The 18,954-nt window shown below is 39.2% G+C and overlaps 1 protein-coding gene across 1 annotated transcript; it reads left to right on the plus strand.

Moving 5' to 3' along the window:
* Nucleotides 1-743: 743 nt before the first annotated feature.
* On the plus strand, nucleotides 744-12,310 carry LOC117290842 (nudix hydrolase 8-like). Its single transcript, XM_033772400.1, has 7 exons — nucleotides 744-1,140; nucleotides 2,650-2,781; nucleotides 6,522-6,613; nucleotides 7,622-7,727; nucleotides 8,809-8,919; nucleotides 9,833-10,035; nucleotides 12,000-12,310. Exons 1-7 carry the CDS (start codon nucleotides 1,125-1,127, stop codon nucleotides 12,168-12,170), a joined length of 831 nt encoding a protein of 276 aa, XP_033628291.1. The 5' UTR covers nucleotides 744-1,124; the 3' UTR covers nucleotides 12,171-12,310.
* The last annotated feature ends 6,644 nt before the right edge of the window (nucleotides 12,311-18,954 follow it).

Below are 18,954 nucleotides of genomic sequence, written 5' to 3' on the forward strand. Positions count from 1 at the left end.
GCCGTTGCTCTCTCGACCAATAGGAATGAAGAAACTGTCTTATAAGAACAGGTGCAAGGTCGCGCGTCACGCCCATGAACTAACACTTTTTACCGGTCATAAACAAAGGTTTATACACACCCTCTAGACGCGCTCTCCACCAATAAGAATAGCGAAACTGTCCGAGGTATTTATGAACACACTTTTTAATTCCGTTCCTTGGGTCAGCTGGCGCGCTGGCGTAACCCACAATTACAGGTAAGAACCCCTGAGCTGGAATCCTAGTCAACTGACCCGGGAGTTGGAGTGCTTCAACGAGTATTGCGGGCCGATCAAGGTTCAAGATTCAAGGTTCATTTTATTTCCACAGTATCAACAAATAAAATACAGCATAGGCCCTACAAAAGTTCAGGAAATACCAAGATGACGATACCGGGATCCAAGCAGCTTGTGAGCAATGGTCCCTATAAAGACATGCATTTGCATTGAGACACATACTAAGACACTTTGGTGAATGAGCGAAAACTACGTATCATTTTGCTCGAGAGTAAACTTTGCGTTTTCATTAAGGGCTTCAACTTTCTGCTACCTGGGGAGCAGATGTAACGTTTTGTAGGGGCCGCTCTACTACCAGCTCTCCTACCGCCCCCCCCCCCCCCCCCCCCCCAAAAAAGAGAGAAAATAACGAGCGCCCTCAACTGACTGGCACATTTTCTTCTATTTGTCAATGTCCTGTTAGTTTCGTCTGCGCGCAGAAGCTGGTGTTGACGTTTGTGGTGAACAAAAGTGATTCACCGTTTTTGAACCTTTGTTAGTTCATATTCTTTATAACATATCTGAAACTTGGAATTCTACCACTCATTATTTTTACTTCAACTGGGTTCTTTTGAGCTTTAAAAAGGCGTAGAGCAAGTAAATTTAGCCGCTGGACCCCCAGTTGAATGGCCAGCCAGCCAAGGACACTTCTTCACTGAGCTGAGACTGACTACTGCTGCCCGTCCGTCCACTCGATCCATTGCATAGACTTCAGTGGTTTGGATTGGGATAAAGAAACGACGCTTTCTCCTGGAGCCTACTTTCACACGATTGTCAAAAATTGCAACATTTCATGACATCACTTTCTACTGTTATTATATTATGCCAAAATGAATTCAAATATTGGTGAGTATGCCAAACATGCCGAATCTATTTAGTGGTGCAACTTGTTCTTTTCGTGGTTTTTTTGCATGTTGTTGATTGTGCTTGTCAAACATTAAATTGTCACTGTCAGTGTCAGATTGTGGGCTGTATGGCTTCTGAATCGCAGGAAACGTTTCCAATGGCGCCACCACTTTTTCATTCGATATGCAACAAAAGTAGGCCACCCTATCTTATTTATCTCAATGAGATGTATCCCTTTTTTGTAAAAATGAGTGAAAAAGTGGTGACGTCATTGTCCATATAATATGGACCGAATAGCACCCCGAACAAAGTACGCAATGACGACAAAATAGGGAGACATTCAAGTATAGGGCTAGCACAATTGTACTCCTAGCAATGGGTATGAGGTTCTATCTGTCTATCTTCCATTTTCAAACAAAGGTTCGTTCCGCCCGTCTCCATGATATAGCGGAATGAACCTCCTCTTAAGTAGCTCAATTCAATTGGTTGGGAGTGCTGGTGTCATGTTAAAAAGTGTCCACAGCTAAATAGTGTCCGCTTACCTCTAGAAACTGGTGTAGGCTCACGGGGGAGCCTTAGTTTCTAGACTAGAAGTAGTGTCCGCCTATTGGCATATAATATTGGGATCTGATTGGTCCTGTGTCTATGAATGATGAGGTCATATTGTTTGCTAAATAGTGTCCATATATGGTTAGTGTGCATTAGCATTGCGAGCCAAAAATTGCTTCTGACCTGGCAAGACTGAATAACAACAGATAAGATAAATTCCCCCCCCCCCCTGAGTTTGCCTTAATATAATTTTGTTTGAACGCTTTTTTGTTGTATGTGATTACAACAGAACAAATAAAAGGTCCAAACAAAATTTGAAAAGGCAATTAGAAATTCAGATGAAAAAAAAGATCTTCACCTCGCCAAATAATGTCCATTCCCGAACATTGTCATACACTGTCCGCCAACTAGCCTACTAAACTGTCTGTTCAAGCCTGCCCAAACTGTCAACTTTACTCCCAAAAAGTTTGGGATCTGAGTCAACAGTTTGGACCAAATACTGACCATTCTCTGCCAAATACTGTCTGTGCGGGCATGCATACATTAGATTGCAGCATGGTGGTGCTGGGCACTTAATCTGAGGACACTATTTGCCACATACTCCGTGCCAAATAGTGTCTGTCACCCACTGCGTATGCTCACAGACACTATGACTTCATGTGTAATTATTGGCGGACACTTTTTAGCATGACGACACCGGCACATATGCTTCAAATTCTGCTCTAGTCAATTTTCCATTTCAAATTTATTGATTGCAACTTATTATTGTTCAGATGATGAGGTACATGTAGGTTATTTTGTTTCTGATCATTTAGGCCTACTTTGTTTCTTTTAAACTTAGTTATTGATCAGAAGCTCTACAAAATTTCAGGGGTCAAAGTAACCTGCTTATTTTAGAGTCCAAATAATTGCAGTTTTCTTTTTACTAAAGCTCTTGACATTTCCTAATTGAATTACCAGTTGAGAATGGTGGCCTGATTGAGAACGCAAACCATCTACTCTGTGGCAAAGAAGATCTTTTTGATGGAATTACACTTTCCACTGCAGACGAGCAGTGGAGCTCAGCATCAGAGTTTGGCCAGAGGCTTCAAGGTACAGTTCACTTAATTTTGTTTGTAAAGTGGCTTGTTGTGGTCGAGCGGTCAGGTGCATTGGACTCAAGCTCTGGTGTTTCTGATCAACAGACTGTTAACTCGAGAACAGTCTTCTCACTTGGTGTATCTCAACAAATGCATAAAAAAATGAAAACTGTGAAAACTTGAGCTCAATTGGTCGAGAATACTGGAAGAAAAAAGGCCCGTGTCACACAAGTTGTGTGCTTTCAGATACTTGATTTCGAGACCTCAAAATCCAATTCTGAGGACTTGAAACCAAATTCAAATATTTTAGTGATAAAATTACTTTACTTCAGAGAGAGCTGTTTCTCACAATGTTTTATACTAAATCATTATCAACAGCTCTCCATTGTGCGTTACCACGTTTTTGTATGCTAACAATTATTTGGAGTGCTTACTGATAGTGTCCAGTGCCTTTTAAGCAAGACACTTACAGTCGCCTGGAAATATAATTTTTTTCTCTCAAACATTGTTTAGTAACAATAAAACAATTTTTTTAAAGTAATTGTTTGTAACGATTTATATGTTTAAACAATAGATATAAAGTTGTTTGGGGGGTTGACTCCGCCTACCCCTTTTGTGACGTCAATCGAGGCAGACTTTGCCTTTGATGCGTAGAGTAAACAAACGTGCAAGGTACATGCAAGTCCAAGTCGTGAGTTTGTACGTATTGCTGCTGGATGCAGCAAAACAACTAAAGATGGGGTCAGTCTGCATGGCTGGTCAGACTCACAAGAGCAATAGTGCCTAGTGGTACGGTCCGACGTCTTTTTCAGCGCTGTGCAGCATTTTCTCTTCAAATTTCGTGCCTCGATTGACGTCACAAACAGCGCCCTCTCTGGTCAGGGCCTACTCTTAAATTTGAAAATAAGATAAGAACCAATTTTTTAGAACCTTAGTTAACTGTTTATTCACATTCCACTCATCAAAACATTGATATTAGTGACAAAAGCTTTATTTTCACAAAATACCACTTCCAGGTGACTTTAATCATTATTGTTATGTCCTTCTGATGGGACAAAAAGCTGTAGGGTTCTGTAGGTCTCATGTGTTGTGTACATTGTGTTGTATAATGCTGGGGTTTAGCCTGAGGTGTCAGATGAGTTGTATTGCTGATGCCTGGTCGTTGAATGAACTCAAGGGAGTGACACATCACACAGAATGGTTTCAGGAATACGATTGGCATGGGCAGGGCTTACATCGTCCTGGTTGCGCGCCCCTGGTCACACCTGACTGGTTAATTCTAACTCTTTCATGTTGCGTAACGCATGCATTTAAAACAACCAGTTACATTTGTTAAAGGCAGTGGACACTATTGGTAATTACTCAAAAAGTGTTTCGCATATTATATAGCATAGTATAAGCAATTATAAGCATAAAACCTTACTTGGTGACGATCAATGGGGAGAGGTTGATGGTATAAAACATTGTGAGAAACGGCTCCCCCTGAAATGCCCTCGCAACTTCGTCGATTAATTGAGCTCAAATTTTGACTGGTTTGTTATTTTATGCATATGTTGAGATACATCAAGTGAGAAGACTAGTTGACAATTACCAATAGTGTCCATTGTCTTTAAAATAGGAGGTATTTAATTGCCCCAGTGTTTCTGGCAGAGGTTGGTTGCGCGCACCTAGGACCATTAGGAGGAGCACCTTGGTAACCCTTGGAATTTCTAAATGGGTCTCATAAACTCAAAACAAAGTCTGCTTACAGTTAAAATCAATAATGACTGCTTTGATTATACGCCCCCTTGGGGTGTGATGAATTGCTATTAACAAAGAACAAGTTTCAAACTGTTTATAGTCTTCTTATTCTTCCGTAAAAGTACAGTCCACCATCTGGGCCCAGTTTCATGGCTCTGCTTACCCTAAGCACAGAATCGGCACTTACGGAAGCAGGGAACTATGTGCTTACGGCAAGCGTATTTCAGGGGTTAGTGGCAAATTTTGGCTTCTGCGCTTGCGTACTCCACATTACTAGGCATTCTACGCTTACAAGGCTAGCACAGAAATTCTGCGCTTGCACGTAAGCGGGGAATCGTGATCGTAAGCACAGAATTCGGCGGTAAGCAGAGCCATGAATTTGGGCCCAGGTGTATTATGTACTGTGGCCTCAGCCTCATTCAGCCTCATTGTTAATATGAGTGGTCAGATAATTCATTTATTAATTTGTTTCTTTCTTTGCGGGGCTGGGGCCTCTATGGGGCAAATAATTTTATGAAGAAAAAAAATCGTAAAGCTGAAAAGAACTAATTTTTTTCAATAAAAGTGTGTTATTTTGTTATAATGCTATAACATGGAGTGTGACACAGTTTTACACAATGTTTTATATCATAAATAAATTTGTGAAACAAATATTGAACAAAATTTACTGCATTAAATATTATATTGTGACATTGTATAATCCCTGCCCATATGAAAAACTCACTCTGTTTTTTTTTAAAGTGGTTTTTTCAGGTCAACATTTTTGATGATAATAATATTACCAATGGTCTGCAATGTATGGTCATTTACCAACAAAGAACAATGATTTTCGATACAAAGCATAATCAGTGAAAAAAACACAGCACAAACAGACAATAGGATAGCCACAAGAAGGAAATGTACAAACTGAAGCATGTGAAAAACCTCCCACAGCACTTTACATACAATGGACAAAGGTCAGGTTTGCATGCTGATATACATTGTAGCAGACTCCTGGTTATTGTGCTATCAATAGTACATGGTGTACAATGTAGGTGATTAGTAGGCCTACATGTATTGTAGTTGGGAAAGTCTACTAATCAAGCTGGGTCAATTACACATTGGATAGTTTTTTGAATGAATTTATAAATAAATTAATAATAATATTACCAATGGTCTGCAATGTATGGTCATTTACCAACAAAGAACAATGATTTTCGAAACAAAGCATAATCAGTGAAAAAAACACAGCACAAACAGACTGCTTTTTTATGTATGCTTTCTAACCCCATTCATGTATTTCCACTTCACTGCTTATGTTTCACTTAGTTACCTGTTCATGTTTGTTGTGTTGTCATTTAGCCTTCGAGAAAGACTCTGCTAGGGTCGAAACGTCAGGCCATTAACTATTTTTTATAAATAAGTAAACAGACATTTCAACACTAATGGGCCAAAAAGATAACTTTGCAAGAGAGACATGAGAAACATGAAAGTGTGAAACAAAAGTAACAAATTTGTCACAACTAGTCTCTTCTGGTGTATTCCAAAGCTGTTTCTACTATGCAAACCAAATATTTTAATCTGTGACATAATAATAAGTTACAAGGTCAGTTGAAAAAGTGTTACATGTGTAACAAAGTAAACCAATATTTATTTGAAGATTGTCGGCATCAGCAACACTGAGATATTACCATGGGTACTAAGGAAACAACACTGAGAAATGAAAGACGTAGGGCCTACACTTGTACATGGGAGTGTGAACCAAAAGTCTTTTCCGGTGCATTCCAAAGCTATTCATGATTGTTTCTACTATGCAAACCAAATATTAATCTGTGACATTATATAATGCAAATTATTGGACAACCAATGTTGTGACAAAATTCTGTCTATGTTCGAGCGTACTTTTTTTGTATACTTATAATTTCTTTATACAATACTTGGACTGCTTATCTTGCGGGAGTGACTTACCCTTGGAGCTATCCCCAATCCATGGGTTAGAAATAACATTGTTATAATGTTTTAAAAAACTTTTAGATTCCCTGGAGCATTGGAAGTCACTGAGCAAACGAGGTGTGTGGCTGAAGATTGCCATCCAGCATTCAGAGCTTATTCCAGAAGCAGTCAAGGTGAGTGACAGTACATGTACAGTGTAGGGTGAGATGTGTACAAAGTTTGGAAAACTTGGAGACCGTAGGGTCGGCAGGTTGAACCAGTTAAATTGTTTTCAAAAACCATTTAAAGCAAACAGTGCAGTCTGTTTCCAAATATCCTGTTTATGTTTTAACCGAGGCAACTGTAAGAAAGAATTTAAGATGTTAGCACCTGGACACTGCTCCATGACATTATTTTGTCTCTCATGAAGGTACATTTTAAAACAAACCACAAGGGAAACTGACAAGGTAAATTCTGACATAAATTTGGGTTGAACTACTTAAAAAAAAATTCTAGAATTTTACTTGAGTCTGCGACTTTAGAATTAACATGCAGTCGGATTCTCTACTCTACCAAATGAGCAATCTAACCCCAATGTTTGCGGTCACCCTATTTTGTCAATTGATACAATTTGTTTTTAGTTTTTAGGACAGGAGTCAGAAGTTGTAACTGCCTTATAGCCAGGTATCACACCTAATTAAAGGGTGGCTGCAGTTTTTTTTCTCTTTCATTTAAACGATTGAACATGACTTTTTAAACCTGAAATATTTTTTTTATTAAATGCGCAAGTATTTTAAAAATGGTTTTCAAGAGATTAGGGGAACCCACCCGCCTTCATTTGCCTAAAAGTGACGTCATGTCGGTAAACTGAGCCGCCGGGCCCCCTGGCTGTGTGCATATAGAGACGTGTGCACTGTGTGGCCTGGTACCTAGGCGCGTGTAGTTAGGGACCAAACTCTTTTTGCCGACTATATGGTAGGGGGGGCGGTAACAATCCACAAAAGGGGGGGGCATGACTTATTCGCTAATTACGCAAGTCAGATATGTCTGGAATAAACAAAACACATTTTTATTGATGTTCAATACATATATCAGAAATAAATGACAGCAAAATTAACTGTTTCATTTGAATTCACTGCAGCATCCCTTAAAGCGAAATAACCAAAATCTGTCCTTTATGACTTTGTTTGTTCTCTTCTCAGAACAAGTTTGTTTTCCACCATGCACAACCGTTGTATGTGATGATGACAGCATGGTTGCCCAGTAATGAACCCAATCAGCTTCCAGGCTATGCCAGCAATTACATAGGTAGGTACACACACATTACGTCAACATGGCTCACTGGGGACTTTTTTTTTTTTTTTTTTTGGTGATGTCCCAGGTCATGATTTACACGCAGGCCACGCATAGCTCATGTGCCCTTAAAACTCGAAGGTTTCCCATTGACTTACAGATTGTCCAATTGAAGTGCCCTTTTCAAAAATAATGAAACTGACCATACCCTTTCAACATGTTCAAAAATGAAATTCCATCTCCAGTGTTCTCCGACACTTTAAGAGAAAACCTTGGTTGTACTACCCACGTCTGTGGCACCTGACACGTTTAAGAAATCGCCGTTTAAAATCCATCTGCCACATTCCCCCCCCCACTTTTTTGGAGAAGCCACAAGAATTGAGCACTTTTGTAGCTCAAACCCTTTACTGGCCACAAGACTGGAGGACCTGTACATGTAAGATCGGAATCAAAATAAGAAGAACACTATTTACACAGTTTCACATTTGAGCTATTTTTAAAACAAGCACTAAGAGAATATCTCCTTTTCTTGTGGGCAATACTTCAATACTCAACGAAATTGAAAAAATAGAGTTAAGTGTTATTATTCAAAAGCCAAGATTGCCAGACTTGTCAAGACATCTAGTCTATTGGCACCAAGGTGAGATCACTGGCCTCAGGCCTGTAGCCCCGATGATTAAGGGAATCAATGTGTGGTGAAGAGGTTTTCAACTTGTGGTTTAGACCCAACGAGGCCTGGTTCTTGATAATTTTACCGAGACAAAGTCAAGGTAAATTATCAAGAACCAGGCCTCGGCGGGTTAAAACCACTAGTCGAAAACCGATTCAACACACTTTGATTCCCATTCATAAATACCTTTTCGGTCAAAAAACACCAACACTTTTAGTCAAAAAGTGAATTAAATGCAAAAATATTATTGTTCAATGATTTCTTTCAACACGCTCGCGTGTCACGCCCATGTTTTTAACCCTTTTTACTGGTCATAAACAAAGTTTTATACACACCCACGTGACGCGCTCTCCACCAATAGGAATAGCGAAACTGTCTGAGGTATTTATGAATGATTAATTATGACTACTTACTGTTGTTTATTAGGAGTTGGAGGTTTTGTCACGAATGACAAGAACGAGCTTCTGGTGATTAAGGAGAAGTACACGTATGGAAGGAGGGCAATATGGAAATTACCAGGAGGACATGCAGATCTAGGTAGGGGTTTTGAGTAATTATTATCAGAAAAATAATTATATATTGAATATATTTCAGAATATAATAATCGACTTCTGGCTTTCACATACCAAAATACAATACTGAGCGCTACAGAAAATCCAGGCTACCCTTATTAGCCAGAATCATGAAAAAAATTATTGGGTTGCTGGGTAAAGTTTGTGAGGGGTGTACATGGTGTATACAGATGTATGCCTTTTGCCTGCTTGTTGATGGGCCATTTTCTTTGTTTTTGGATTGCATGGTTTTACCCGTTTTTTGCCTAATTTTTATTTTCTTAAAAACAAATTGTGTGTTTGTGTATAGACGTTGTGACCTCTGACATCACTAGAAAACCATAACATGATTCGCGCACATACCGCCTAGCAAAACCTTTGTGTTTTGGCAGCCAGCTAGTGTACGCAGTGTACGCAATCTTACCATGACTACGCGTCTTTTTGCCCGGCGAAATATGACGTACGTGTATACAGTGTTTTGTCAACACAGGGCGGTTTGAATGTAAGCATAGGTCACATTGTCTAAAGATTTTGCCTGTTTATTGTTAATTCCATTTTTCTAAACTCTGTAAAAACTTTGGTAAACTTTTGCTTGTTTTTAATCAGATTAAATAAACCATTAATATAATAATAATATTTCATCCCAAAACATTTGAGTTTGAGAAACGATTCATGCATGAATCTTTTCTCTGATTTCTGTGTGCTGCTGCCAGAGGTGCAGTTGGTACCCTCTTTCACTTTGCTAGATGTGGATGGAACGGACGGACGAACGAACGAACGAACAAACGAACGACAAACGAACGAACAAACAAACAAACAAACAAACAAACAAACAAAACTAATCTGTGAACCTACCCTTAAAGACAGTGGCTCTCTGTTTGAACTTTCCCTTTGCTCAGATGAAGAACTGGCCGCAACAGCCAAACGAGAGGTGAAGGAAGAAACCGGTATCGATGCAGAGTTTGTGTCCATCGTCTGCTTCAGGCATCAGCACAAGTACAAATTCAACCAATCGGATATCTACTTTGTGTGTCACATGAGAGCGCTGACCAATGAGATTAAAACATGCCCTCATGAAATTGCAGAGTGTAGATGGATGAATGTGAGTAAAAAATTCTCCCCCCCCCCAAAAAAAAAGGTTAAATAATATGAACTCTCTGAATGCTTTTTTTTTACGGTCAGTGAGAACTCTGTAAAAGTTATATTTAAAGGCAGTGGACACTATTGGTAATTACTCAAAGTAATTAATCGCATAGAACCTTACTTGGTGACAAGTAATGGGGAGAAGTTGATAGTATAAAACATTGTGAGAAACGGTTCCCTCTGAAGTTACATATAAAGAAAGAAGTAATTTTCCACGAATTTGATTCCAAGACCTCAGATTGAAATTTGAGGTCTCGAAAACAAAGCATCAGGAAGCACACAACTTTGTGTGACCATGGTGCGGCAAGGGTGTTTTTTCTTTCATTAATATCTCGCAACTTCAACGACCAATTGAGCTCAAATTTTCACAGGTTTGTTATTTTATGCATATGTCGAGATACACCAAGTGAGAAGACTGGTCTTTGACAATATCAATAGTGTCCAGGGTCTTTAACAACAATAATGAATAAGTCTAGTGACATTGTCAGAGTTGCATCAAACACACTACGATTTTGTAACTCCGTTTCATCAGATGAATTTAACTTTACATGTACAAAGAGTGTAGTTGTTTCGCGGAAGATGATTTATGTAGGCCTATCATACATTGCCCCTATATCATTACTCTATAAACTACACTGGCTACCAGTCAATCAGCGTATTCAATTCAAAATCATCATACTCACATTCAAGGCACTACATGGTTCAGCTCCACCCTACATACACGATCTCTTGACACCCCGTACAACTAGACCAGGTCTAAGATCTATCAGAAATACGCTCCATGTTCCTCGAGCTCGACTGGTCAGTTATGGGGACAGGGCTTACTCCAACGTAGCACCAAGACTCTGGAACTCACTTCCAGATTACCTCAGACAAATACACAACATCACTCTCTTCCAGCAGAAACTCAAAACACACTTATTCTTGCTTGCTTTCCAACATCTTGACAAAACTTGACCGGCGCCTTTGAATGTTTCTCCTTTTCAGTAAAGTGCGCCTTATAAATGCTGTAGTTTATTTATTATTATTATATCAAGATTGCTGACTTTACACTGTGGATAGTACCAAGTGGGTACTATCTCCAGAAAGTTATGGTGGGGATTCTTTTTTGATTGTCTTTTGTCAATGGGACAGCCTTAGTCATGCTCTGTTTTATTTCGTCTAACCCTTTTCCTCCATCCTCTGTGCTCATTATTTGGCATTATTATGTGTATGTTATTTTGGGAAGAGTGGTACACATGTACACTGTAGCATAAATGTTGAATTGAACCGAGTTGAAATGAAACGAGTTGAATTGATATGGTCTTTTGCAAAGAGCATACTGTATTTCAAATTGTATATGTGGAATGTCCGTAATGTAATCCTATACTATACGTATTGTATTTATAATCATGCATTCTCCTTATCATGCTCACATGTACATGGCTTATAAAGTTGTCTATTGTTTTTTCTTGATTGGACATGTTGGAATGACAACAAATTGATCAAGATGTATGTACTGTGCTACTAACCCACAACTTTGTATTCACATTGTTGAGATTCATGAACTGTTTTGTTTTAATACATTATTTGATGCAATTGTTGCTTGCCTTAATGTTTTATTTTCTAGCCTTTTCCGCATTTATACTTTCTCCATCCAGTACTATAGCTATCTTTCTATTTCCTGATTAGGCCTATAAATACTAATTGTAAATAAGTGGTATCTAAAATATTAAATTTCCTTTACCTGAATTGAATTGAATTGAATGAAACTATTTTTCAGTTGCAAAGTTTTTACGTTGTATGTGGAATGTTCCCATGTACATTGTAACACTCAATCCATCCTTTGGTTGCCATGTGATTTTTTTAAGAAACCTTTAACAGATTGATGAATTAATTAAATAGTTAATGACAAATGTTCATTTCGTTTCTCTTTCATGCCAGCTCGATGAATACCTGGTCGACCCAGATGTGACAAACTTCAACAAAGAGATCACCAAGCGCTACCTTCAGAACCAAAAGAGTAATCAAAGCATCCAACCAGATCAACTGTGGTCAACCTTCAGCAACGCCTACCAACTAATGTATTCAATACATGCTGGCAAAGCAGACTAGTAGCACCCAGACTCATGGCATGGTAATCAAGTATCACTGTCCCAGGAGGACCTGTCGAATTTGACACTCATGCATGGCCGTTCTGAGAGCAAGTTCGAGTGTGCACAATGGTTAACTAAAGGTTGAGCATTTGCACTTGAACCCAGGCTGGTCGACCATTGGTCTTCACTGGTCCCAACAACATGTTCCATTCTAACATGTGTAAAGCACAGAGGGGAACCAGTGACTATAGGGATAATGCGGAAGATTGACTAGACTTTAATAAGAGTGAGCGCGTCACTGCGCATGTACGATGCTAGTCAATAGTCAACCACAGGTCGACTAAATGTTTCTACTCGAACAGAGGGGAACCAGTGACACTATAGCGAAAATGCGGAAGGTTGACTAGACTTCAAAGTGAGTCGTGCGAGTGAGAGCGTCACTGCGTATGTACGTTGCTGGTCAGTAGTTAACCACGGGTCAACTAAATGTGCCCACTCAAACTTGCTCTACGATGAAGGGGTTTGTTGGATAAAAGGCATTGTGCTGGTGTGCAATATGAAGTCATATGTGATGCAAAGTAACTGTTCCACCAGAAAGTCACTCTGATTTGTATGGTCAGACAGCTCTCTCTCTCTCTTTCAAATTGTACTAACTGTATCGGATGTTTTTAACTGGAGCAGTATGAGATGCATGTAATAATAATGATAACAATAATTTGGAGGGCTGATCATCCTTACTTGCAGCTAAGAGCTGAATTGCGAAGGACGCGGCTAAAACGTGTTCGCGAAGCAGGCATGCAAGGGCGCCTTTGGCTGCCAGCCACATCAACCCATTATGACCACGGAGCACAGCCAAGATCAAAAGTGTTTGATTTTTCCAGAGGGAGGAAAACCGGATGGTCTGGAAAACCCTCGTGGCACAGCAGAGAACCAACGCACAAGTCAACTCACATATTATGGCCCTGGCCGGGAATCGAATCGGTGTCACCTTGGTGAGAGGCGAGCGCTTTACGCACAAGCCAACCATGCACCCCTCGTGTAGAGGTAAAGTAAGCCGGCTTACAAGCTGGATCAAAAATCAAATATCTGGTACAAAAAGTCGCATCCCCTTAAAATCCATGAACGCCGCCTCAAGCTTGCTGGACACTGTGTCCGCCACTCGGAGCTTGCCGCTTGCCCAACCATCCTCTGGGAGCCCACCCAAGACAAGGCTTCTAGTGGGAGAAGATGTCTCTCCTTTGTAGACACACTAAAACGAGACACCGGCTTGACCAGCGCTGAGGAATTTCGCTCCTGCATGCTGGACCGGACCATCTTGAGAAAAATCACTGGGCAGGCTCGAGCTTCTAGATGGCGCTCGACATGATGATGACAAGCTGGATACCTTATCTTCTTAAATTCTGATATTGATATCTGGTACTAATCTGGTTTTAATGAAAATGTGAGTGTGATTTAAAGAATGTGTCAAAAAACGTTGAAAAAATCAACTCAAAGTATCATAAAAGAAAATTGTATAAAATGATACTCTCATTACTTTACTAAAGCTTACCAAAAGAACCTTTTTACAAACTTTTAAAAAAAATAGTTAATGGCCTGGCAATTAACATCTGATATACTTTCAAGGCCTAAAGGGGGAAACGGCCCTTAACAAATTTTCTTTGTTATTCCCAAAAGGCCTAATGTTAGGCCTTGCCCTGAATGGTGACCATTTTAAGCACATAATTTTGCAGTAAGCAGCCTCACATAACTTGGACTTGGTAGTTTGGATACCATTAATTTTTAATACACTTTGCTGGAAAATCTACAAATCATGAGCTTTGCCCATACTGATCAATATGACTTTTCACTTTTCTAATAATCATTTCATATACTTGATGCAATTATAGAAATTTTACCAACTCTTTGAAACGCACAAATATTTTTCAACAGCATTTTTACATTTTAAAACACAACCATCATGTGACCATGAATTTTTATTAACATATAAATGAATTAAGTTGACAATAAAATTCTACTAACCTTTTTGAATCAAAACAATTGCATACATCAAATTAAATGCAACACTACTAAATTCTTGCCAAAAACACTTGGACAAACATCCAACTGAAAGGTAGGGTCATGTAGATTGATAAATACTTTGTTTTCTCAGCAAGTAGAAACTGTGTTTTGCTGAAACTATTACTTTTGTGGTATCTATCTTTTTAATTTTGACAATAAATCAGCATAAAGCCCGGTTCATACGTATTGCGAATGCGATGCAAAGTTGACATGAATTTGACGTCACAATTCTGTTTTCGCTGCAATATTCGCAGGAGAGTTGAGCATCACTCAGCCCCTGGGAATTGTTAATTGCGAATTTGTGACGTCAACATTCGTATCGCATTTGCATTCGCAGGAGGTATGAACCGGGCTTAGCACTGACGAAAACCAATCTATAACCCTACCTTTATCTTGTTAACAGAAATTTGAGTAAACCTACCAAGTCTCTGAACTTCACAAAGTTGGTTCTTAAATTTGATTGAGAAAAAAGAAACAAGTGAGATTAAAGAAGTTACAATTAATAGTTATATTTAATTCCTTACTATTATTGTTAATCTTGATGTGAAACTCCTGTGCCTCTCTATGTAGTCTTTCAGTAGTTGTCTAGATTATGTACATGTATAGAAAAGATATATCGGTTGATATAATTACATATTTCTACTCCATTTTTGTCCTCTTTGGCTGAATGTTCTCAACAAGCAGTTTAATTTGCTTAAAACGCCAGTCATCACACTGACTGCAGCAAAAATGAAAACGATATCGAATCACATGCACCCCCTCGATTGGATGAATATATTGCGCGTATTCTGCGTGGAGCAATTCAACCAATAGAATTTATGCATTCTCTTTGCGGCATGATGGTTTTCGGTATCGCTGCAGTGTAACTGGCCCTTTACCAGCGCTTGTAATCAATGTTCAATACAATGTACCAAAGCACCTTATACATATACTGTTTGTAAGCTTTCCTGAAAGTATTTGAAGTCCTTCGAGCACCGGGCAGTCAAATAGGCTGCTCAGCATTCAAATAAAAAAAAAATTCTTGACCCTCACAGTTTAATCACAGTATTCAGATTTTAAAAAACTTTAGAATGTAAAGTTATGTTATATCACACGTAGTTTTTAAAAGTATTTTTTTAATGTGTTTCATGATGTTAAAAGGTTACCACTTTGTTGACCGAAGATTTGACCGCAGAGCTCCACAAGTGCCACCACATATCCAACAGGATAAGTTGTTTTGCAAAGTCGGCCGCTCATGAAACTAAAGATCTTTACACACCCAGTGCACTCTAAAACTGTGTCCCTATCCCACGGGGTTCCGGTTGCACTTATAAGAATATCCCGCTTTTTACTGCTTTACCCCTACTCAAGAGCAGGGGTGGCTATTCCCCGGGGTATGCCCACCTGCTGGGGCAGACCTGGGCCCAATTTCATGGCTCTGCTTACCGTAAGCACAGAATCGGCGCTTACGGAAGCAGGGAATTCTGTGCTTACGGCAAGCGTATTTCACGGGTTAGCGGCGAAATTTTGGCTTCTGCGCGTGCGTACTTCACGTTACTAGGCATTCTACGCTTACAAGGCTCGGGTAGAAATTCGGCGCTTGCATGTAAGCGGGGAATCATGATCGTAAGCGCAGAATTCGGCGGTAAGCAGAGCCATGAAATTGGGCCCTAGGCAGACTGGGGATAAAGTGATCATAGTGTGAAAAGGCCAGCATTTATTCCGGGGGCAAACCTTGGTATAGTATTACAAAAGGGCTCAAAATGTAAACTGCCCAGAGAATCTATCTCCAAAGATGACTAACTGGTTACTCAACACTTTTTTAGTTTCGCTAAAGCCCGGTTAAAGCCATTGGACTCTTTCGGTAAACAGTACTGTCCAAGGCCCACACTTCGTGTATCACAACTTATATTTAAAATAACAAAATTTAGGCTCAATCAGTCATCGGAGTCAGTAAAAAATAACGGGAAAACCCACCCTTGTTTCCGTGTCATGACATGTGTTTAAAATAAATCCGTAATTCTCGATATCTAGAATTGACATTGTTTTAATGTTTTCTCAAAAAGTAAAGCATTTCATGGAATAATATTTCAAGAGAAGTCTTTCACCATTACCTTCTGTAAACCCTGTAAGTTGTTTGTAAACCTGTGAACTTTTATTTGTTGTTCTGTTCCGAAAGGGTCCAATGGCTTTACTACTTCTTGCGAATGCGATACGCATTTGACGTCACAAATTTGCAACGAATAACTCACATCAGTTGATGACATTATGCTCAACTCCTGGAAAACATTCGCTGTGAAAACAGCCCTGTGATGTCAACATTGGTATGCTTGGCATTGGCGGGAAGTATGAACCGGGCTTGGTATGAACAAGTTCAATTATTTCATAAAATATGATGACTTCGCTGGATACTTATCTTGTTATCTGAATAACGAGAACATTTTTCAAATATCTGCTAAAAACTTCCCTGTTCGCTCATTATTATTTTTTAAAGCGCTTCGGGACAGTTGTGTGAAGCTGTATATAAGTGCTGTTCCTTACTGTTATACATGTATTTGTCACTCGTGGAGATTAACAGATCCTTGCCATTTGATTGGAGGATTGTCCGTCACGTGATAGCAAATAAAAGTACCAATACACGTTGAGTCACTCACCGTGCTTTTTCGTTCCATCCGAAAAGTACCATTGCACGCTGCCAGCGTGCAATAGTACTTTTCGGATGGAACGAAAAAGCTGAGTAAAAACATCACTGCGTGCGCGTGTCTTTGGTAACGCAGCAGTGTTACTGCAAGGCATATTAGTAAAATTACTAGCATTCGGCTTCTACATTTAAAAATTGTAGGCCTACGCTTTGTTTGTTTTGAAAGTTGTATCTTTCAATGAAAATGACAAAGATCTACTTGGATGTTATATAAAACAAATAATGAATGTTTTTCATTCGTGCAATGGTGCGAAAATGTTCATTCGTTGAAAGCTGGAATGTTCCATTCAACTCGGCTCCGCCTCGTTGAATAGAACATTCCATCTTTCAACTCATGAACATATTCGCACCATTGCACTCATAAACATTCATTATGTGTATACTGCATATATAGATAAAAGGGAGCTCGTAGTCAAATGTTTTATAGTGAAAAGGTGCTAGATATGCTTTGCATGACCAAATTATAGGTGCTTCTATCTGACCCTTGACCTGGTTCCGATTTCATAGAGATACTCTTAGCACTTAACAATTTGCTGCCAATGAAAACTTAGCAGAATACCAGTCACAGTTGGTACATGTGAAATGGTATTTTGGCTGGTAACCTTATTCAGATAAACACATTTTTGTTGTAGGCCTACTTGGCTGCTTTTTGTGCTATATAAGCAGCTCCATAAAGCTGGCCACCTATGGCTCAACATATTTAAAGCTTGAGTTGAGTACACTTTAAGAAGCTGTAGGTGTTTTTGGCACTGTTTGAGCAAGAATTTAGTCAACTTCACTCTTTTCTTTTCTGTTGGGGCAATTTTAAAGTTTTACTTTAAATCTGACATTGTTATAATGTATATTATTATACAAAAACAAAACTTCCATTAATTGATGTTATTGCTGCAATGATTGCAAAGATGACATGGTAAAGGTAAAGGCATTGTAGATTTGACATACTCCATGCTCACCCACTTTGATGTTGCATGGATGGAGGCCAAAAAAGTCTTCATGAATTTAAGGAAGTCTGTCACAAAAATCCTAGGTGTGTTTACGGTGATTTTTGTAAACTGTAAAATTGTAAATGTGAGAGGATGATCGGTGGGTTTAATGTGTAACTGGCACAGCCGACAGGTCTCAATCTCATGTTATTTTTGTTTTTTAATCAAAGCATGACAGAAGTGTTCAGTAACCAGGAGTCAATTTCCCAAGGAGCCAAGTTTGATCTTAACTGCAAATCAATCGTAGTAAAGTCCAACAAAGCACTAACATTTATCTTAAGAAAATTTTTCAGTATTACCATAGTGGTTTGTGTTGTGACATCACACTTGGCAACATTTGATTGAACTGCAGCTAAGATCAATCTTTACTGTTTGTGAAATTTGCCCGAGTGCATGTTTCGCCATTGCTGAGGTCAAACAATGGCGTACGTCTGTACATGCCAGGCACAACTATCAGCCAATCACAGGTCTTTCTTTGACCTCACCGAGGACGCTGATCGCGGGGTGCTGACATTACGCAGGCATGATATTTTGCCTTGGGAAAAAAAAAAAAAAGTAATATTGTATAGCTCAGTTTGTAGAGCGCCGGTATGTTAGTCCAGAGGTCGATGGCTTATTACTTGAACATTATAATGAGTAAGGGTTGTGACTAAAGGCCCGTACTTCCTGCGAATGCGAAGCGAATTGACGCGAGTATGACGTCACAACTACCTTTCGCAGCGATATTTGCAGGTGAGTTGAGCAGAGCTGAACTGCTGCGAATATTCGTTGCGAATTTTGTGACGTCTATTTTCGCAGGAAGTATGAACCGGGTGTTACACGGTGAAGGTAAAAGACTTTTCAGGCTAGTCAATTTGATTTTTGTCCATGGGCCAAACAAATGTAAGTTGGACTAAAGAAGTAAGATAATAGAGCTGGCGTATGCAAGAGGTGTTTTCATAATGTCCTAAACGGAGGCAACAATTTTTAGTAAATAACCAAAACTTCCATTTTTATTTTTGTTGGTAAGATTATTGCCATCTGAACAATTTATAATGAATTTCATATGCCTTTTATAGATATGAATGCAAATCATGGGTATG

This window comes from Asterias rubens, chromosome 5 (assembly GCF_902459465.1).
Source record: "Asterias rubens chromosome 5, eAstRub1.3, whole genome shotgun sequence".
Classification (NCBI taxonomy): Eukaryota; Metazoa; Echinodermata; class Asteroidea; order Forcipulatida; family Asteriidae; genus Asterias; species Asterias rubens.